Source organism: Schistocerca gregaria, chromosome 6, assembly GCF_023897955.1.
Source record: "Schistocerca gregaria isolate iqSchGreg1 chromosome 6, iqSchGreg1.2, whole genome shotgun sequence".
Lineage (NCBI taxonomy): Eukaryota > Metazoa > Arthropoda > Insecta > Orthoptera > Acrididae > Schistocerca > Schistocerca gregaria.
Genome location: NC_064925.1, coordinates 438,612,248 through 438,634,820, shown reverse-complemented (window position 1 = coordinate 438,634,820; position 22,573 = coordinate 438,612,248). Strand labels below are relative to the sequence as shown.

Genomic DNA, 22,573 nt, shown 5'->3' with positions numbered 1-22,573 from the left:
AAGCAGAGAGAAAGCTGTTCTGTGAAGAGTCGTGGACGTCCAACCATTTAGCGCCTAGTGGTTTCTTCTCTGTCCTTCTACCTCTTCTCGTAGATGCTCACGACAGCAGCAGGTGAATATCCGACCAGTTTCGCCGTTTTCGAGATATTCGTTCATAGGCTATGCGTAACAATAATCTGCCCCTTGACAAAGTCGCTTATCTTCCCCATTTGCAGCCCATATCTTTACTGGGTCATCCCCGTCAATGTCTGCTCTGCTCACGTACTCGTACTTTTGTTACCGCATCACGTGCTCACAACGTCTCCAGGCGGCATCCATCGTCGCGGCTGGCAGTGGTCATAATGTTTTGGCTGACCAGTGTAGTTATCGTCGTTGTGATAACAGACTGTGGTTCAGTAAGACAACTGAACACTGTATGTGACGACCGGTAAGTAGTTTATCTTAGGTTCTTTGGGAAATGATTTAGCGGAAAGGAGTGAAGAAAGGGCCGCTGACACACGCAATCGTAGAAAGCTACTCAGGGACATACTGGTGTCGGAGATGCTGCCTGCTACAGACCCTGCGCCACTGCTGCTGGAGTACTAGAGTGATATTTGCTTTGGCCATGCTGAGATTGCGTGGGAAAGTGAGAATGAGCTTTGGATTATTTTGTCATTAAGAACATCCTCCCAGTTTATTTCTTTGAGTTATAGTCCAGGAAATGAGACATGAAACTGATAATAAAATATTTTCTTGAGCTCGTCTTCTTCAAAGCCTTTGTGGCACTCAGCCAACTAGTCAGTCTCAGGATTGACTTGCTCATTCATTACTTAAATGCTTTGCCTTGCTCCGTTTCACTAGGGTGTATCGCGTAAATGTGTTTCGTAAATTAGCATACCACGACGATGATTGCAATTTCCTGCCAGATTATTTTGCATGAATTCACGTGCTATTGCTGTGATCACTTTTCAGCTGGGTATTTCGTAACTTTTTAGGAAATTATTAGTTGAAATGTGACGTGCGCTCTTAACTTCGTGGAGACGAAGATTCATGGTAAAACTGAGATTTTGCGTAACACGCAGTAGCTGCAGAGCACCAAGTTCTTTAACTTAACAGGTAGTGATCAAGGAGACCAGAATCCATGGTGCTTTTACGAAACAAGGATGCTTTCTAATAATTCGCAAAAATTTGTGTTTATTTCAGTTAGTTTAGACGTGGTGTTATTTATCTGACTGTGAAAAACTGTAGCCTTCGAGACGAGTATATACACAGAATACGACAAAGTATCTGGAACTCGATGCACAATCTTACTGTCTTGAGGTGCACTGTATTTGAGATGTTATGAGCATGTGTGCATTTAATTAAAAGTAATTCGAGTATAAAGTTATTGCTTGTGAATATTTCAATAGTATTTTTCCTTTTCTTATCTCTTAGTAATAGATATGAAAGATCAGTTTTGTATTTGTAATTTCGTCCATTGTCAGCTATTTTATTGTCCAAATAGCAAAATGGATGTACTATTTTACATCAATTATACCGTCTGTCTCTGCAGCTTCGATTCCTTTCGTTAAAACGGAACTTCTGTATGAAGACTAGACAACTATTTTAACAGTAATAAATTCAGATTAAAAATCTGAAATTTTAGCAGCCATATGTACGAACTACGTTAGTTCTTTGCACGATTACTGGCTACATGGTATGAAAGAACATCACTTTCTTTCAGTTTAAAACACCAGTGTGATGCAAGCTGCAACAAGATTACAGGTAAGCCAATTGTCCGCTAAACACAGTGCTGCTAGAAAGCTTAAAGTGTAGTCAGATACACAACAAAAGAGGAGATAGTGCGATTATCTTGTGCAGTCAGAAACTTTATCAGTTTGTGTGTTTTTTAAAATACTAGTAAATTAATTCTGTTACGTTTAAATGTTCATCACAGTCAGACGTGCGTAAATATCCATGTTAATCAAGCGCACTTAAATATTCAGTTTGTTTAAACAGCAGTAAATCTGTTTCAGTCACTCACACTCCAACTTCTATCTGTTTTAAATTTTAGTGAGAGAGGCCTGCATTCCTTCTTTCAATTAAGTTGTGCAATAAAGCTGTTTTACTCGCAGTGCGATTCAGTACACATTCAGTACTCACACGAGCTACTCACCTTCGTAATTTTTCTGTAACATCTGCAGTAATTCTCTACTTGACTGTGTTGTTTTTTATACAGTCGTCGTTGCGTATAATGGGACAATCCAAATAAATACTTTCAGAGAAGACTGGTGGTACATTTTCACTTCCTTATAATGCTACACGTCAATAAATATTTTCAGAAAAGACCTCTTAATATCTAGATTTACTTATATGTTTCAGAAAGGCTTTTCTTGCTATGGCCTCTCTGGATTTTATATGCTAGTTATTTCGTCTAGTGTCAACTATTCTACTGCCCAAATAGCAAATGGATATACTATTTTTCGTTTCTCATTTTGTAATATGTTTCCGTCAGCATCAGCTGATTGACCGCACTACATTGCCTGTGTTTCGTTTTGTAGGTGTCCCCTTGCTACCTCTTTATAAGACATTATCCACTCAGTTCAAGTGATATTCATTGTCTTTGCTGTCTCCGACAGAATTACTACGTCGCTGGCAGACTTTTACGGTCTTATTCTTCCTCCCTTGGGAAGCTACTTCTCCCAGGTACTTAATTTCCTTCTAAAACTTCTCTTTAGTTTCCTTCCCTTGCTGTTTCGTGTTCAGATTGAAGCAAGTGGGCGATACATTGCGACCTAGGCTCACTCCCCTTTTAACTGTTGCCCTCCTTTCATGTCCTTTGATTCTCAGGTATCACTATAGTAACCTTTCACTCCATGTATTTTATCCCTGATAATTTCATAACTGTCAAGAGTATTTCAGTCGACTTTGTCAAAAGTTTTTTCTAAGTTTACAAATCTGGTAGTGCTTTGAATGTAGGTTTGTATTTCATCAATCTATCCCCTAAGATAAATTGGGCCAGTACCGCCTCGTTCGTTCCTACATTTCTCCAGCGCGCAAACTGCTCTTCTCCCTGACGGATTTCAGAAACTTATTACAACATCAAATTCCATACAGAACGACTTCGATGCGTGATATATGTTCGGTGGAGAAAGGGAAGGGATTACTGATGTCAGTTGCGTCTGGATATCCAGCACACGCGACAACACTGTGTCCCGGACGGCGCAGCGGTTAACGCACCTGACTAGCATGCAGGCAATCCCGTTCGAACCCCAATCCGGTACACATTTTCATCCGTCCCCGCTGATTCCCGATGCAGCTGACATCAGTAATCCCTTCCCTTTCTCTCCCCCCCCCCCCTCCCCTGCTTCAGTTTACATATAATGTATCACATCTCCGGGTTCTGTATTCATATACCTTTTTTTGTCTTAGGGACAGCAGAAATAGCTACAAACTCAGCACCAAAATTGAGGACCATGTAATAGTCATAGTGAAGGTATTCTGCTATCTTTGAAGCAAACTAACGCACGAAGGTCGAAGCAAGTAGGATTTAAAAATCAGAGCAGCACAGGTGAAGAAGGCTTTCATTAAAAAAAAAAAAAAAAAAGAAGTCTATTACGTACGTAATATCAGACACAGGCGTCAATCTGAGAAATAAATTTCTGAGAGTATACATTTGGAGCACAGCATTCTGTGAAGGTGAAAAAGGGACAGTAGGAAAAGTGGGAAAGAAGAGAATGGAAGATTTTGATTTGTGGTGATCTAGCGGAATGCTGAAAATTAGGTAGTCTTATAAAATGTATGTGACGGTTCTTCCCAGAATCGGAAACGAAAGGATTATATGATAATCGAAGTGGACCAAAGGAAAGCGATTGAAAAATTAATGATCCAAAAAAGGGACTTAAATTATTCTGCTGTAGCGCAAATGTGTGGAATATGAAAATGCATCTAATGTCCTGTTACCGGAAGCTAAATCGCTTTTCATTATGTTTGGCGATTAAAGCAAAAATATGAGTTTTACAGAATGTGAAGAGTTGTTGTGGTAGATGTAATAATGCTGTTAAATCTCATAATTACTGTTAATAAGAACGGATCACCGCCAAGCATTTGCTACATCGGTGGTAAAAAGTTTGTAAGCGTAAGGGGAAAAGCAACTTAAGTCATTTGTCTGTCGGAATACAGTGACGCAACGACAAGAACTAGCTTTTTCCAGAATGATACAAAGCAGTCTCCTGACGTGAAGCAGGATATGTACAGTGTACAGAAGAAGGGAGGCTTGTTGTATGGTTAAAAAGTATATATCACTTTAGGATATTTAGGGGTGAGACCAATGTGAATTTTGATAATTTCCGTACCCAGAAACAGATGCCAACACTTTTACCTAGGCTTTTACATTTGAAGCTTAGCCCATTCTCCCGGGCACGTTTTCAACTGATCATATAACGAGTTAGCACATAGTTATAGACCGCTGACTACAAAATTTATAAACACGAAAAAAATTTGAGAGTGCAGATAAATGAAACGTTACAGACATAAGTTCTCTACTATTGTGAGGAGCAGGACGAGCGTGTCACAAGGAGATGGAGCTACAGCCACACACTGCACATCGCTCTGAGGCCGCACCGCCACGTTAGTTTTTCCGAAACATTAGCAGGCGATATCTTCTTGTTCTTAATTTCTGTCGGTGCACGTAACAGTTGTGTTAAACAGTTAGTGTTACAGCGCAACTGTGAGTAATACAGCACCATAAAGGCATTGTCAGACGATTTTGCGGTCTTAAGTGCTTATTTGATCCAGTAATACGAGGGCTGTTCGGAAAGTAAGGAACGATACGCCGCGAAATGGAAACCACATTGAAAATCAAAACTATTTTATTTGCAACAGTTAGCTACACCTTCCAGCTACTTCTCTCCACAGTCGCCGCTCTCAGACTTAGACATCTGACTTAGCGTTGTACCAACTTTTCAATTCCCTCGTTATAGAAGACAGCCTCCAGTGTTTTTCGACAATTTTCTACTCTGGACTGCAGCTCGTTGTCTGTGTCAAAATATTGTCTTCACAGCCAGCGGTTCATGTGAGCAGAGATTAACCACAGGGGTAGCCAATTACGGGCTGTATTGTGGGTGATCAAACACTTCCCATCTAAAACGCTGCAGGAGCGTCTTCATTGCCTCCGCAGAGTGCGGCCGAGAATTGTCGTGTAGAACGAACCGCGTGACAGTTATGTTATGTGGATTGCATAGCTTCAGCCGAAATCTTTCGCCAGGCCCTCGTACTTGGCGGGAAACGCTAATTTCTAGCTATCTTTACGTTCTCACCATGAGTCCAGAACTGAAAAGAGCGACATGACGCGATCGACGGGCGTACTAGACACAGTGCCCAACGCAGCTGTGCAAAGCTTCATCAGAGTTTCACCGTATTTGCAATTTCGTGACCGATCGTTCCTAACTTTCCGAATAACCCTCGTATAACATATTTCGCCTCATTAAGGTAACTTTTTTTTGTTATACGTTTCGAGTAACCAAGAACAGAAGTATATGATACGAAAAGGCTTCTTTCATAATCTGAACACAGACTGACGAAACTGATGCTCGTCCAGTGTTATCTTCCCGAAAAATTTGCCGTATCTGATTGGTTTCCAATCTTTCCTTCACATAGCGTTCGCAAGACAGGTTAAAATTAAATGGCAGAAATAAAGTCATTACGGTAAAAGTGGTGGTTCATGGTGTGGGTTCTTGTAGTCATGTCCTAGTTCATGAACCACGGGCAACGTATGAGTGGCCAAGTAAGTGGTCCCGACAGCCGGGATACCAGTTTTGGAATAAGGCTGGGCATCTCGGATATATTCTGAGGCGTGGTCACCTTTGTGCCCATACGGCAAAGACTACCAAATCCACCGGTAAGTCCCTCAACCGTTAGGGGTAAAACCCAATAGGACTCGGGGCAAGTAAGGCTAGCAACCTGCTTCCCTGGTACTTTAAATATCATGCTGGCAACAATCAGACCAAAATGCCTCGGACCTTTGGAGGTGACGGAGTCTCACCTCTAACTGACATACCAGGGACTCCTAAGATACGCCTTGGCAAACAAATGGTAATGAGATGGGGAGCTATTAATATCAACGGGGACTACTCTGGGAAGAAGGTAGAGCTGGCAGAGGCTGCAAGTAAGATGGGGCTGGACGTTTTAGCTGTTAGTGACATTCGGGTAAGGGGTGAGAAAGAAGAGGGAGTGGGAGAATACAAGGTCTACCTGTCAGGAGTCAAAGCAGGAATAGCACGATGGGGTGTAGGGCTTTACATCAGAAAAGAAATGGAACCCAGCGTAGTTGCAATAAGGTATGTAAACGAACGACTGATGTGGGTAGATTTGACAGTGTCTAGCAAGAAAATTAGGATTGTGTCAGTATATTCGCATTGTGAAGGGACAGATCAAGATAAGATGGATAGTTTTTATGAGGTACTCAGTGATGTAGTTGTAAGAGTAAAGGACAAGGACAGTGTTCTGCTCATGGGGGATTTTAACGCCAGGATTGGAAATGGAACAGAAGGGTATGAAAAGATTATGGGTAAATTTGGAGAGGATATGGAGAACAACAGGAACGGGAAACAACTCTTGGATTTCTGTGCTAGCATGGGCTTAGTAATCACAAACCCCTTTTTTAAACATAAGAACATTCACTGGTATACTTGGGAAGGCAGGGGAACCAGATCTGTCATTGACTATATAATAACAGATCAGGAATTCTGTGAGGGACACACGTGTATTCAGGGATTCTTTGATGACACTGATAATTATTTAATCTGCAGTGAAATTGGGATTGTGAGGCCGAAAGTGCAGGAGGTCAGGTCCATATGTAGGAGAATAAGAGTGGAGAAACTTCAGGATAAGGAAATCAGGCACAAATACATAACAGCGATCTCAAAAAGGTACCAGTCAGTTGAATGTAGTCAATTACAGTCATTGGAAAAGGAATGGACAAGGTACAGGGTACAGGGAAAAGTAGAATGAAGCAAACAGATAGGTGGAATGACACAGTCAAAGCCTGTAAAAGGAAAAAAAGAAGGCGTGTCAAAAATGGCTACATACTAGAAGTCAGGTAGACAGAGAAAGTTATGTTGAAGAAAGAAACAAAACCAAACAGATAATTGCAGCATCCAAGAAGAAATCTTGGGAAGACTTTGGAAACAGGTTGGAGACTATGAGTCAAGCTGCTGGAAAACCATTCTGGAGTGTAATTAGCAGTTTTCGAAAGGGAAGTAAGAAGGACAGGTCAGGAAAACTACTGGTGAATCCTGTGGATGCCTTGGGCAGATGGAGGGAATATTTTGAAGAGTTGCTCAATGTAGGTGAAAATACGATCAGTAATGTTTCATATTTCGAGGTAATGGGATGGGAATGATGATGGAAATAGGATCACGTTTGAGGAAGTGGAGAAAATGGTCAATAGACTGCAGTGCAATAAAGCACCTGGGGTGGATGAAATTAAATCGGAACTAATCAAATACTGCGGAATGTCAGGTCTTAAATGGCTACACAGGATAACTGAAATGGTCTGGGAGTCGGGACAGGTTCCATCAGACTGGACAAAAGCAGTAATCACACCAATCTTTAAACATGAAAACAGAAAAGATTGTAACAACTACAGAGGTATCTCTTTAATCAGCGTTGTGGGTAAAATCTTCTCAGGTATTGTTGAGAGGAAAGAGCGAGTATTAGTTGAGGACCAATTGGATGAAAATCAATGTGGGTTTAGGCCTCTTAGAGGTTGTCAGGACCAGATCTTTAGCTTACGGCAAATAAGGGGAAGTGTTATGAGTGGAACAGGGAACTGTATCTATGCTTTATAGATCTAGAAAAGGCATATGACCAGGTTCCTAGGAGGAAGTTATTGTCTGTTCTACGAGATTATGGAATACGAGGCAAACTTTTGCAAGCATTTCAGGGTCTTTACATGGATAGTCAGTCAGCAGTTAGAGTTGACGGTAAATTGAGTTCATGGTTCAGAGTAGTTTCCGGGGTAAGACAAGGCTGCAACCTATCTCCACTGTGGTTTATATTATTTATGGATCATATGTCCAAAACAATAGACTGGCTGGATGAGATTAAGATATTGTTGTTGTTGTTGTCTTCAGTCCTGAGACTGGTTTGTGCAGCTCTCCATGCTACTCCATCCTGTGCAAGCTGCTTCATCTCCCAGTACCTACTGCAACCTACATACTTCTGAATCTGCTTAGTGTACTCATCTCTCGGTCTCCCTCTACGACTTTTACCGTCCACGCTGCCCTCCAATGCTAAATTTGTGATCCCTTGATGCCTCAAAACATGTCCTACCAACCGATCCCTTCTTCTAGTCAAGTTGTGTCACAAACTTCTCTTCTCCCCAATCCCATTCAATACCTCCTCATTAGTTACGTGATCTATCCACCTTATCTTCAGTATTATTCTGTAGCACCACATTTCGAAAGCTTCACCACATTTCGAAAGCTTCTATTCTCTTCTTGTCCAAACTAGTTATCGTCCATGTTTCACTTCCATATATGGCTACACTCCAAACAAATACTTTCAGAAACGACTTCCTGATACATAAATCTATATTCGATGTTAACAAATTTCTCGTCTTCAGAAACGCTTTCCTTGCCATTGCCAGTCTACATTTTATATCCTCTCTACTTCGATCATCATCAGTTATTTTACTTCCTAAATAGCAAAACTCCTTTACTACTTTAAGTGTCTCATTTCATAATCTAATTCCCTCAGCATCACCCGATTTAATTTGACTACATTCCACTAAACCTCGTTTTGCTTTTGTTGATGTTCATCTTATATCCTCCTTTCAAGACACTGTCCATTCCGTTCAACTGCTCTTCCAAGCCCTTTGCCGTCTCTGACAGAATTACAATGTCATCGGCGAACCTCAAAGTTTTTACTTCTTCTCCATGAATTTTAATACCTACTCCAAATTTTTCTTTTGTTTCCTTTACAGCTTGCTCAATATACAGATTGAATAACATCGGGGAGGGGCTACAACCCTGTCTCACTCCTTTCGCAACCACTGCTTCTCTTTCATGCCCCTCGACTCTTATGACTGCCATCTGGTTTCTGTACAAATTGCAAATAGTCTTTCGCTCCCTGTATTTTACCCCTGCCACCTTTAGAATCTGAAAAAGAGTATTCCAGTCAACATTGTCAAAAGCTTTCTCTAAGTCTACAAATGCTAGAAACGTAGGTTTGCCTCGCGTGTTCCAACATTTCTACGGAATCCAAACTGATCCTCCCCAAGGTCCGCATCTACCAGTTTTTCCATTCGTCTATAAAGAATTCGCGTTAGTATTTTGCAGCTGTGACTTATTAAACTGATAGTTCGGTAATTTTCACATCTGTCAGCACCTGCTTTCTTTGGGATTGGAATTATTATATTCTTCTTGAAGTCTGAGGGTATTTCGCCTGTATCATACATCTTGCTCACCAGCTGGTAGAGTTTTGTCATGACTGGCTCTCCCAAGGCCGTCAGTAGTTCTAATGCAATGTTGTCTACTCCGGGGGCCTTGTTTCGACTCAGGTCTTTCAGTGCTCTGTCAAACTCTTCACGCAGTATCGTATCTCCCATTTCGCCTTCATCTACATCCTCTTCCATTTCCATAATATTGTCCTCAAGTACATCGCCCTTGTATAAACCTTCTATATACTCCTTCCACCTTTCTGCCTTCCCTTCTTTGCTTAGAACTGGGTTGCCATCTGAGCTCTTGATATTCATACACGTGGTTCTCTTCTCTCCAAAGGTCTCTTTAATTTTCCTGTAGGCAGTATCTATCTTACCCCTAGTGAGATAAGCTTCTACATCCTTACATTTGTCCTCAATCCATCCCTGTTTAGCCATTTTGCACTTCCTGTCGATCTCATTTTTGAGACGTTTGTATTCCTTTTTGCCTGCTTCATTTACTGCATTTTTATATTTTCTCCTTTCATCAATTAAATTCAATATTTCTTCTGTTACCCAAGGATTTCGAACAGCCCTCGTCTTTTTACCTACTTTATCCTCTGCTGCCTTCACTACTTCATCCCTCAGAGATACCCATTCTTCTTCTACTGTATTTCTTTCCCCCATTCCTGTCAATTGTTCCCTTATGCTCTCCCTGAAACTCTGTACAACCTCTGGTTCTTTCAGTTTATCCAAGTCCCATCTCCTTAATTTCCCACATTTTTGCAGTTTCTTCAGTTTTAATCTACAGGTCATAAACAATAGATTGTGGTCAGAGTCCACATCTGCCCCTGGAAATGTCTTACAACTTAAAACCTGGTTCCTAAATCTTTGTCTTACGATTATATAATCTGTCTGATACCTTTTAGTATCTCCAACTGACACCGAGCGATATGTCCAAGAACTGACACTGTATGTAAGTACAGTAATGTACAAAATCTAAACAACATTGTTTGTAGTCATCAGAGTAATGGAAATGATCGATGGCATTGTTGGCCGGGAGAACCCATTCGGGGTAGATCGGCCGCCGTATTGCAAGTCATTTTTAGTTGACGCCACGTCGGCGACTTGCAAGTCAATGATGATGAAAATGATGATGAAGGACACACAACACCCAGTCTCCTGCCGGGAATCGAACCCAGGCCCCTTCGCGTGGTAGGCGATAACGCTACGTAGTACAATATAAATACAAATTTAGCTTTTTAAAAAAAAAAATTATCTATTTTCACGATTTATTCAATTATCCGGATATTTGACAATCCGGAACGGGTACAGGTACGGATAACTAGAGTTCTACTGCACCTGTAATTTTTCTGCATTACCTCATTATAAACAAATACGGTTTTTATTTGAATCAGTCTCGAACAAGAGTGGTACTGGCAATCTTCAAACTGTGAGCAGAGGCGGGGTTACTCTCGTGCCCAAGAGATGCACCGTACCCGTTCTTTGGATCCATGGGAATGCCGAAGGTTGAGGGCACGAGCCCTCACTAAACTAGTTATTTATTTGTTCTCAAAGTTACTATACTGTTAAATTATTACAAAATTAATATCTCAATAATTTCAATAGTAGAGATGGATTAAATAATCAACCTAATAACAGTATCAGGTGAGGGCATTCCGGAACAGGACACGCTATGGCTGTCTCTGGTTGGGCTTGGATAGCTCAGTCATGACAACTCTTATCGTAGGATAGTTTTCTTAATTTGTATTTAATGTCCAGTTAGGTATGGTTAAATGTTAATGTCCGTGCATTTACAGTTGTGGCATTTATACACCAAGTCGACCCACATTTTATTATTTGCTTCTATTTACATACATACTCTCCCCAAGCCACCGTACGGCGCGTGGCGAAGGGTACCCCGTGCCATTACCAGCCATTTCCTTTCCTGTTCCACTCGCAAAAAGAGCGATGGAAAAACGACTGTCCTGTATCAGCCCTAATTTCTCATAGCTTGTCTTCTTCGTCCTTCCGCGAAATGTGTGTTGGCGGTAGTAGAATCGTTCTACAGCCAGCTTCAAATGACAGTTCTCTATATTTTCTCAACAGTGTTCCTCGAAAAGAACGTGGCCTTCCCTCCAGGGACTCCCATTTCAGTTTCCGAAGCATCTCCGTAAGCCTTGCTTGTTGTTCGAACCAACAGATAACAAATCTAGCAGCCCGCATGTGAATTACTTCGATGTGTTTCTTTAATCCGACCTGGTACGGATCCCGAACACTCGAGCAGTACTCAAGAAACTGTCGCACTAGAGTGCTAGACGCGGTCTCCTTTCCAGATGAATTACACTTTCCTAACACTCTCCCAATGAAACGACGAAGGCGACCACTTGCCTTCCCTACTACGATCCTCACATGATCGTTCCATTTCCATATCTCTCTGTGACGTTACGCCCAGATATTTAAGCGACGTGACTGTGTTAGGCATGACACTACTAATGCTGTATCCAAGCATTACTGGTTGGTTTTTCTTGATCACCCACATTAATTTACGTCTTTATGCTTTAGAGCTAGCTGCCATTCATCACACCAACTAGAAATTTTGTCTAAGAAATCTTGTATCTTCTGACCGTCACTCAACTTAGACATCTTCCCGTACACCAGACCATAATCAGCATCTGCAGATGCTGCCCACCCTGTCCGCCTGATCATTTATGCTTGCAGCAAATAACAGCGGTACTATGACACTTCCCTGTGCACTCCTGACGATACCGTTTAGAAAACATCGTTCTTGTGAAACACAACTAGTTTATTACTCGCATAAAGTGTTGAGTGTTACTGACAAAGGTTTTCAGATCGGTTCCGTATTTCTGGATTTCCGCAAGGCTTTTGTCACTGTACCACACAAGCGGCACGTAGTGAAATGGCGTGCTTATGGAATATCGCCTCAGGTATGTGACTGGATTTGTGATTTCCTGTCAGAGAGGTCACAGTTCGAAGTAACTGACGGAAAGTCATCCAGTAAAACAGAAGTGATTTGTAGCGTTTCGCAAGGTAGTGTTATAGACCCTCTGCTGTTCCTTAGCCGGCCGATGTGGCCGAGCGCTTCTAGGCGCTTCAGTCTGGAACCGCGCGACCGTTACGGTCGCACGTTCGAATCCTGCCTCGGGCATGGATGTGAGTGATGTCCTTAGGTTAGTTAGGTTTAAGTAGTTCTAAGTTTTAGGGAACTGATGACCTCAGATGTTAAGTCCCATAGTGCTCAGAGCCATTTGAAACGTTTTTGCTTTTCCTTATCTAAATTAACGATTCGGTGACAATCTGAGCAGCCGTCTTAGGTTGTTTGCAGATGACGCTGTCGTTTATCGACTAATAAAGTCATTAAAAGATTAGAACAAATTGAAAAACGATTGGTGCGAAAATTGGCAATTGACACTAAATAACGAAAAGCGTGAAGTCATCCACATGAGTGCCAAAAGGAATCCATTAGACTTCGGTTACACGATAAATTAGTCAAATCTGAGGGCCGTAAATTCAACTACATACCTAGGATTTGCAATTATGAACAACTTAAACTGGAAGGAATACATAGAAAATGTTGAGGGGAAGACTAACCAAAGACTGCGTTTTATTGGCAGGAAACATAGAAAACTAAGGAGACTCCCTACACTACGTTTGTCCGTCCTCTTTTAGAATACTGCTGCGCGGTGTGGGATCCTTACCTGATAGGACTGACGGAGTACATCGTAAAAGTTCGAAGAAAGGCAGCACGTTTTGTATTATCGCGAAAATGGGGGAGAGTTTCACAGAAATGATACAGGATTTGGGCTGGACAAAGACGTTTTTCGATGCGACGAAATATTCTCATGAAATTCCAATCACCAACTTTCTCCTCCGAATGCGAAAATATTTAGCTGACGCCAACCTACATAGGGAAAACGATCTTCTTGACAAAATAAGGGAAATCAGAGCTCGTACGGAAAGACATAGGTGTTCCTTCTTTCCGCGTGCCATACGAGATTGGAATAATAGAGAATTGTGAAGGTGGTTCGATGAACCCCCTGCCAGGCACTTAAATGTGATTTGCAGAGTATCCATGTAGATGTAGATGTAGATGATCCGTTCCAGCGTCACCGGCAGTGTGGTGTACCGCCTTATGGGACTCTTGGACCGTAATGCCTTCGCAGCTGTGCTTCTATACGCTACGCCGTCCTGCGCCATCTTCACCGAGGAGGTCACTGCTCGCCAAGTTAGGCAATTGTATGTAAATTGAAGGTGGAGGGTATGAGAAAGGAAAGGAAAAGGATTGCTGATGTCAATTGCATTACGCGGAATCAAAGGGGACGAGTGAAAATGCGTACCGGACTTGGATTCTAACCCGGTATCTCCTCCTTGCTAGGTAGTCAGTTAATCACTGCGCCATCCGGGACACAATTTTATAGCAACTGCGCGGAATATCTTAGCATGCCTCACAGCCGGCTCACATTCCCACCTGTCCGTAGCCCCTCTGCATTTCCTCCACATTCGCTACTCTGAGATTCCCACAGGAGATCTACATCTACATCTACATGGATACTCTGCAAATCACATTCAAGAGCCTGGCAGACCGTTCATCGAACCACCTTCACAATTCTCTATTATTCCATCTCGTATAGCGCGTGGAAAGGATGAACACGTATATATTTCTGTACGAGCTCTGATTTCCCTTATTTTATCGTGGTGATCGTTCCTCCCTATGTAGGTCGGTGTCAACAAAATACTTTCGCATTTGGAGGAGAAGGTTGGTGTTTGGAATTTCGTGAGAAGATTCCGTCGCAACGAAAAACGCCTTTCTTTTAATGATTTCCAACCCAAATCCTGTATCATTTCTGTGACACTCTCTCCCATATTTCGCGATAATGCAAAACGTGCTGCCTTTCTTTAAACTTTTTCGATGTACTCCGTCAGTCCCACCTGGTAAGGATCCCACACCGCGCAGCAGCATTCTAAAAGAGGACGTACAAGCGTAGTGTTGGCAGGATTCGGACGTACTTGTGCATCCGAACTGACGAAGGTGGATTTATTTCCCATCTAGGTGAATCAATTAAATGAATGCAAGGTGTCTTTTCTTTTGGACGTGTCCGAAAGTATAGACACCACTCATTCATTTAATTGGTTCGCCTAGCTGGGCAATGGACCACCTTCTTCAGTACGGATGCACAAATACGTCCGACCTCATGCAGGAATCTCAGAGTGGCGATCATGGAGCATGTCCCGATACAGGCACCAAGCATTCATATAATTGTGTAATTATAGTCTATTAACTGTTTCATGTAACTGCGTTTTTCCTCATTGGAAAAGCCTGAGCGGTCAGTGGAAGACGCCGCTCACTAACTTGTAGTTGCAGTGTAGTAGCTCTTTCATGTAAGTGCTGTTTTTCTCATTCTAAGGACCTTAGCGGCCACTTATTCTATGCCAGTTTAGTACCCCTTGTTTTAAGAGTGTAAACTGTTTTCACACATGGCCAAGTCTTTTTTAATTACTGTGGGAAGCTACTCCTGTTGTAAACTTCTCATTTTTTTGGCTTAGTTGTTTATTTAATGTGGCATCCCTCCCTCCCGCTTTTTATGTCGGGCCGGTAACTGCACTGGCTTTGGCGTCCTCGTGTTTGGTTTGGCCACAGGTGGCTGTATTTCGTAGACGCAGTGCCTGCAAGCAAGCAGATTGTTTTTAGTTAGTCCTTATTCTGTCAGGTCATCGCCCTGTTGGGTTCTGTTTATTGTGTTTGGTGTTCCAGTCAAATCTTGTAAGAGAAAAAGCATATAATCTCTACTGCGTGGCTCAAGGCCTCGTGCTTAAGGGGTTTATCTCTGCAAAATATTCTAGCCGCGCGTTGTTACTGTGACTGGTCTTGCACGAGGTAGAGTTCCTTGATACTGAACTTCTTTTTCTTTTAACAGGGGAAAAGAGAAGACCCCAGCGCCAGATATTAAATTTGTTTCTTCACTCATTGAATTCTAAGGTTAGATACGGCGCCGAAAATTCGTTTCTAGCTGGAGATACAGAGGCAGAGCCTTGTCCTGACCTTTCATATTTATTTCTTTTTTAATTCTAAAACTCAGGCTGTTGGGCTTTAGTTTCAAAGGCAAGTTTGTAACGTTCTTGTCAAAGGTAAAGGAAAATTGTATTTAACTTATTTCCTCCCGTAAGTGCTCTCTCAAGCTATACCCTTTTTTAAAATATACAGTCTGCTATTTAAATGAAGATATTTGGTCATTATTTGACATTAAAGGTTTCCAGTTCATGGGGTTGTCTATAAACAGTTATAATTTTATAAAAAGCTCTGTTTCATTTTAAAACTTTTGTTGTTATCCAAACTGTTGTTTTCTTTTCATCTGCTGTTCAATATAATTGTTGCTCGTCTTAGAAATTGTTGCTCTCAGCACGTATAGTGCTTTTTTTTAGTGTAATAAAAGTTTGTCATATGGTGAATGATGTGTACTTAAAACTCTGGCTCAGTTTTTCACCTGTTTGAATGTGCTTAGGCTGCACTCTGAAAGGTGTCATTTCACGCACCCCTTCAGATGAGACTGTTTAGCGTCAGGTTAGTGCATCGACGAAACGAATCGAGTCGAGAAGCAGAAGTATGTCACGGTAATCTAAATGAGGTTAACATTAATAATAATTACAATGTCTAGTGGACGCTGTATAATCTGAAGACGCCTAGTGTCAAGCTCTCTCTGCAGTGAAACAGATGATATTTCCTGTCACGGAAAGAAACCAACCTCCTTCTGTAATTTTCGAGCAGGAAAAGTGTCCCGTAGTGCGCATTTGTGTCTAGTAGCTGCAGAGAGGGAACTTTCTCCAGTATGAACGAAAAATTCACAACTTCGTACAGTAATGACATTTTACTATACAGTATTTCAGTACCGGTAACACTAAGTGTGGTGTAATCGCAAGGCACCACACTGGCTAGGCTGTAGGCTTCAAATCGGGCGCGGTCCGTCAGTACGCATCGGACCTGCGAATCGCCACTGTCGACGCCAGCCACTCGGCTGGTCTAGCGAGACAAGCTAGCGCACTGGCCCGTTCTACAGCCGACTTTCATAGGAATGGTTCACATGTTATAGCTTCAGAGATCTCAATTGCAGAGACGCTAGTTAGCATAGCCTTCAGCTACGTCAGTAGCTACGACCTAACCAGGCGCCACATACAGTTTATACAGGGTGTTTCAAAAATGACCGGTATATTTGAAACGGCAATAGAAACTAAACGAGCAGCGATAGAAATACACCGTTTGTTGCAATATGCTTGGGACAACAGTATATTTTCAGACAGACAAACTTTCGAAATTACAGTAGTTACAATTGTCAACAACAGATGGCGCTGCGGTCTGGGAAACTCTATAGTACGATATTTTCCACATATCCACCATGCGTAGCAATAATATGGCGTAGTCTCTGAAATAAATTACCCGAAACCTTTGACAACGTGTCTGGCGGAATGGCTTCACATGCAGATGAGACGTACTGCTTCAGCTGTTCAATTGTTTCTGGATTCTGGCGGTACACCTGGTCTTTCAAGTGTCCCCACAGAAAGAAGTCACAGGGGTTCATGTCTGGCGAATAGGGAGGCCAATCCACGCCGCCTCCTGTATGTTTCGGATAGCCCAAAGCAATCACACGATCATCGAAATATTCATTCAGGAAATTAAAGACGTCGGCCGTGCGATGTGGCCGGGCACCATCTTGCATAAACCACGAGGTGTTCGCAGTGTCGTCTAAGGCAGTTTGTACCGCCACAAATTCACGAAGAATGTCCAGATAGCGTGATGCAGTAATCGTTTCGGATCTGAAAAATGGGCCAATGATTCCTTTGGAAGAAATGGCGGCGCAGACCAGTACTTTTTGAGGATGCAGGGACGATGGGACTGCAACATGGGGCTTTTCGGTTCCCCATATGCGTCAGTTCTGTTTATTGACGAAGCCGTCCAGGTAAAAATAAGCTTCGTCAGTAAACCAAATTCTGCCCACATGCATATCGCCGTCATCAATCCTGTGCACTATATCGTTAGCGAATGTCTCCCGTGCAGCAATGGTAGCGGCGCTGAGGGGTTGCCGCGTTTGAATTTTGTATGGATAGAGGTGTAAACTCTGGCGCATGAGACGATACGTGGACGTTGGCGTCATTTGGACCGCAGCTGAAACACGGCGAATGGAAACCCGAGGCCACTGTTGGATCACCTGCTGCACTAGCTGTGCGTTGCCCTCTGGTTGCCGTACGCGGTCGCCCTACCTTTCCAGCACGTTCATCCATCACGTTCCCAGTCCGTTGAAATTTTTCAAACAGATCCTTTATTGTATCGCTTTTCGGTCCTTTGGTTACATTAAACCTCCGTTGAAAACTTCGTCTTGTTGCAACAACACTGTGTTCTAGGCGGTGGAATTCCAACACTCCAAAAATCCTCTTTTCTAAGGAATAAACCATGTTGTCCACAGCACACTTGCAGGTTGTGAACAGCACACGCTTACAGCAGAAAGACGACGTACAGAATGGCGCACCCACAGACTGCGTTGTCTTCTATATCTTTCACATCACTTGCAGCGCCATCTGTTGTTGAAAATTGTAACTACTGTAATTTCGAAAGTTTGTCCGCCTGAAAATGTACTGTTGTCCCAAGCATATTGCAACAAACGGTGTATTTCTATTGCCGCTCGTTTAGTTTTTATTGCCGTTTCAAATATACCGGTCATTTTTGAAACACCCTGTACATTGACCATTGAACTTCAGAATTTTTAAGAAGTATTTGCAGTTCAGTCTATAACTGCACTTGTAAAGATTATTGTACAAAGTCAAGAGGCCCATAGTTCCGCCTCATACATAACACTAAGAATAAAGGAAGGGTATTGGGGCGTACTTACGTGACGTTGTAGGGCTGGGTACCACCAGCAGTAACATCGCCACTACTGCAGCCGCACCCCTGAAACAACACCAAAAGTCAAATTTATTAGCTGATTCTTTAAAAATTTACTCACGTTATCGAAACACGAATACCTAGTTAAAAAACAAAGAAAATGCTGAGCATCAGTATGGCGATATTTTTAAATGCCAGTTCTCGCTCATCTCAACAAGTTGTACGTTTACGAAAATACTATTTTCTACAAGTATTTGATGCCGTTCACAAAGACCGAGCAACTCCATCGAGTACAAGAGCAGGGATGTTACGAATGGTGACACTGTAAACTTTATTTGCTTCTTTAACTTCCTGGAGTTTAGACAATGTAGATAGCAGTGATACACAGACGCTTTATTTCATCGCCTAGAGTTTCGTAGTGTCGTTTGACTACGAGTAACACTATAAGTGGTTCTTCTTATCTAACAAGATAACAGGAATTTTTTAATGAATGTGGTGGAAAAACGATTATCTGTATGCCTCTGTGTAATTGAGGCACTGCAATGTTGGCATTCGTTCCTTGTAGGGCTAACAACATTTCTTTCATAATTGAGGAGCGATTCGCTTTTCGATACCTTTCCGTCATGCACTACAACTCTCCTTTTGTGCTTTCAGTTAAGATTTTCCATAACACTTTGTAACAGCCTCAATAAACCACTCATGAAGCGTATTCCTTTTTCCTAGCCTTTCTCTCCCGCTTCAGCAATACAGCAGCGATTATGTGTCGCAGGGACTCGAAAGTCCTTGGTAGGTTGCTGGAGATATTTGGCTCCAGATGTCTACCCACAGGTCACGCAAATTCCATTAATTATGGGTCGGTGATTTGTAGGCACAGAGATGGCGCCCAATAGCATCCCAGATGTGTTCCCTCGAATTCATATCCGCCGAATTTGGTGGACGAGACATCAACATGAGTTCACTATTACGCTTCTCAGACTAACAGAGCACAATTCTGGTCTAGTGACATGGAAAGTTATTTTCCCAGACGTTGTCATCGCTGCCGTGCAAGTGTTGTGTTGTACTAATCACGCACGGCTGTCATGACCTCTTCTATCACTATCACGAGGCCTCCTTCCGCGCAGGTCCACATCTCTCATAGCACGATACTGTCCACAAAGGCCTGAGACTGTGGCGCGATGCATGTTTTCAAACAGCGTATCCAGACGCGACCATTGGTCTGTTGTAACAAGAAACGTGACTCACCCGTCCAGCTAACACATTTTCACTGACCCATGGTCCAGCCTCGATGATCCCTGGCACACTGCAGTAGTGACTGACGGAGTTGGTGTGTCAGCATAGAGATATGAGGATTGTCCAGAAAGTAAGTTTCGATCGCTCGCTAAATGGAAACCACAGTGAAAACCAGAAACATTTTATTTCCAAGAGTTAGCTACACTTTCTAGATCCTTCTCTGCATAGTCGCTGCTCCGACTTAGAGATCTGTCGGAGCCTTGTTCCAAATTTCCAACGCCATCGTCATAGTGCTTTCCCATTACTCTCTACGCTGGTTTTTATTGCCTGCGCCCAAGTGTTGTCTTCGTATCCAGCGTTTCATGTGAACAGATATGACACTCAGGACGAGCCAATTAGGGCTGTGTTATCGGTGATCGAACACTTCCCATCGAAAAGGCTGCAAGAGCGTCTTCACTGCCCCTAAAGACTGCGGCTGAGAATTGCCATGAAGGTGGAAGTGCGGGGGCAATTGTGTTAGGTGGGCTGCATTCATTAAGGCGAAGCCTCTCAGCGGACCCTCCTACTTGGCGGGAGACATCATTATTCTAGGCACCTTTACTCGCTCGCAGCGGGCTCACAACTGAAAAGAGCGTTTTGATGCGATCGACGGTCATAGTAGAGACACTATCCAACACATCTGTGCAAAGCTTCATCGGGTTTTCACTGTGGTGTCCATTTAGCGACCGATCGGAACTTACTTTCTGGAAAACCCTCGAATGTAAGTCTCGATACAATAATTTACCCACAGTCGTATGTATTGTAGAAATTTATTTTATGCACTTCTTATATGTTACCAGTTTCGGCGTTACAATGATGCCATCTTCAGGCCCCACACGTCATAGCCGCAAAATCGCTATACACGGAAGGACTCATATAACTGGATCCTTGAATCAAATCGCTATGCAACAGCTTTTGGTGACTCGTATGTAAGGATCTTCTGGTGTCACATGTACAACATTGCGCCCTGGACGTTTTGCTCCATAACACTTGTACTTGCACCAGCATTGCAATCTGTTGTCAGATCCACCACAGATCGCCACCTACGCTACTGTACATACCTCGCAAGCCTCCGATCTCCACGTCCTATGATGTGTGGACGTCCAACGCCTTGTCGCCTACTCGTGCTTTCAACCTTTTTCAACTAACATAAAGAAAGCTTCTAATATGAAGTTTTTCACTGTCCTGACCGCGTGTATGTACACTGCATTACTACTTTCGACAGGACGAAGCTGACATCTTCTGATCCACAGAGTACATGTTATGAAATCATGTTGTGCCATAAACCGCGCGTTTGTATTCGTGCAATAGTAATGCACTCACAAAGAAACAGCTATAAATTGAAAACAGTGCTTAACGGTAAGGTGGAGTTTATACAGAAGAACCTTATTTTTAAATCAACAACACATTAAGGTCGTTGTACAACAGTACTAGAATGAGATTACGGAAATGTCCGATTCCATCCGTCTGCTTTGACCCATGATGTCATCAATATGGCGGAAGTGGCTATTCTAAGCGTCTCCAATATTGCGCCTATGATGTCACTACACACAAGCAAAAAGACACGATAATACGTATAAATAAGACAATAAAATCTCCCTCCAAAAATACAATAACGGAGTAACCGCGGGAAATTGGGGCTAAATATAGCACTAAAGAAAAACACACCACGACCCCAAAACACACAAAATGACGAACAAAGAAAAAATAGTTACAAACATAGTTCAACCGCAGCTGACGACACCAGAACACCAACACCTACAGCAAAAACTATGGAAATCTGAATCAGACATTTCCCTTGACCACAGCTGACGATACCAAAACACCAATACTTACTTATAAAATTACCAGAATTGTAATCGGTCATTTCCCTTGACATATATAGGTCAACCATAACTATTGATAAGAAGAAACCAGTACCTACAACTGCGAAAAACAGAGCCAAAAGCACAACACCTCTAAAATTGAAAAGTCAAATATCCCTACGTAAATTAAAACACATTGGATACACAATAAATACACGAAACATTACAACTTGAGAAAATTAGACCCAGAAAAACAATTAATTACCACCTACAAATTTTTACACACACACACACACACACACACACACACACACACAGGGCGGCATCAAACACAACAAGACGACATCTACAAACACAATCAACTCATAAACTCCACGCCATAATGACGTCACACACCACAACACCCTTACGTCATGGGTCAAAGCAGACGGGTGGAATCTGACGCTTTCGTTGACCCACTAGAATTGTTGCTTGTCGAATCATGCTGCCTAGTACGAATGGAAAATAATGTGGGCTGGCTTTTCAACGTACTGTCCACAATGCAAATGAAGACACTCGTGAGCTGTAGTACGCCATCGACTTTGCTGAAGCGCCACCTGTCGGTATGAGAGTCACATTCCAAAACCAATACCTATTCTTGAAATAAAAAAAAATGCGTGTATTTGAAAAAAACTACTGATTCATGAAATATTTTTCGAAACATTGATCTATCATTATTCCGCTACTTCTTGATGACTTGGTGTTTCTGTGGTCATGACTGGAATTTAGGGAAGACGAAAAAGAAGGCGGAAGTGCAAGGCTGTAGCGTGCACGTGCTCTTGTGTTTGTTTGCCACTTCTGTCGGCGCCAGTAGTTGCTAGTTACGGTGGATGACGACATGTGGGGGTGTGACGGATTAGCAGTTGACGCGCCGGCCTGTCTACACATTTCAGTTTGTTTTAATGGCAGTACGTTCCCTGAGATTGAGCTACACTCATCAGTTCCTTCCTCCTACAAAGTTGCTTTTACCGTTGGTGATCTAACCACGGCAGCTATGCGCGATACGTGAATTCCAGGAAGAGGAGGAGCACCTATTTTTAATGTCGTTCCAATTCACAGTACCTATGTCTGATGAACGTGTGTTCAGTTTAAAAACTGCTCGAAGATGACGTAACTACCATACTGCGAATACAGAGTACGACCTAATCCTCAAGAAATTACTTCGTTCTCGTAGAGCTTGTGGTAGGGCTG

The 22,573-nt window shown here is 42.4% G+C and overlaps 1 protein-coding gene across 5 annotated transcripts in view; it reads right to left on the bottom strand.

The window, feature by feature from the left end:
* Positions 1–22,573, bottom strand: part of LOC126278179 (collagen alpha-1(IX) chain-like) — a 1,015,797-nt gene that overhangs the window by 348,004 nt on the left and 645,220 nt on the right. For 4 of the 5 annotated variants that reach the window (XM_049978082.1, XM_049978080.1, XM_049978081.1 and 1 more), the window contains exon 1: positions 18,277–18,331. In XM_049978082.1, the coding sequence (XP_049834039.1) occupies positions 18,277–18,313 (37 nt within the window). In that variant the 5' untranslated portion in view covers positions 18,314–18,331. Of the gene's footprint in view, positions 1–18,276; positions 18,336–22,573 lie in introns of those variants that run through there. The other variant, XM_049978085.1, reaches the window with a different exon arrangement.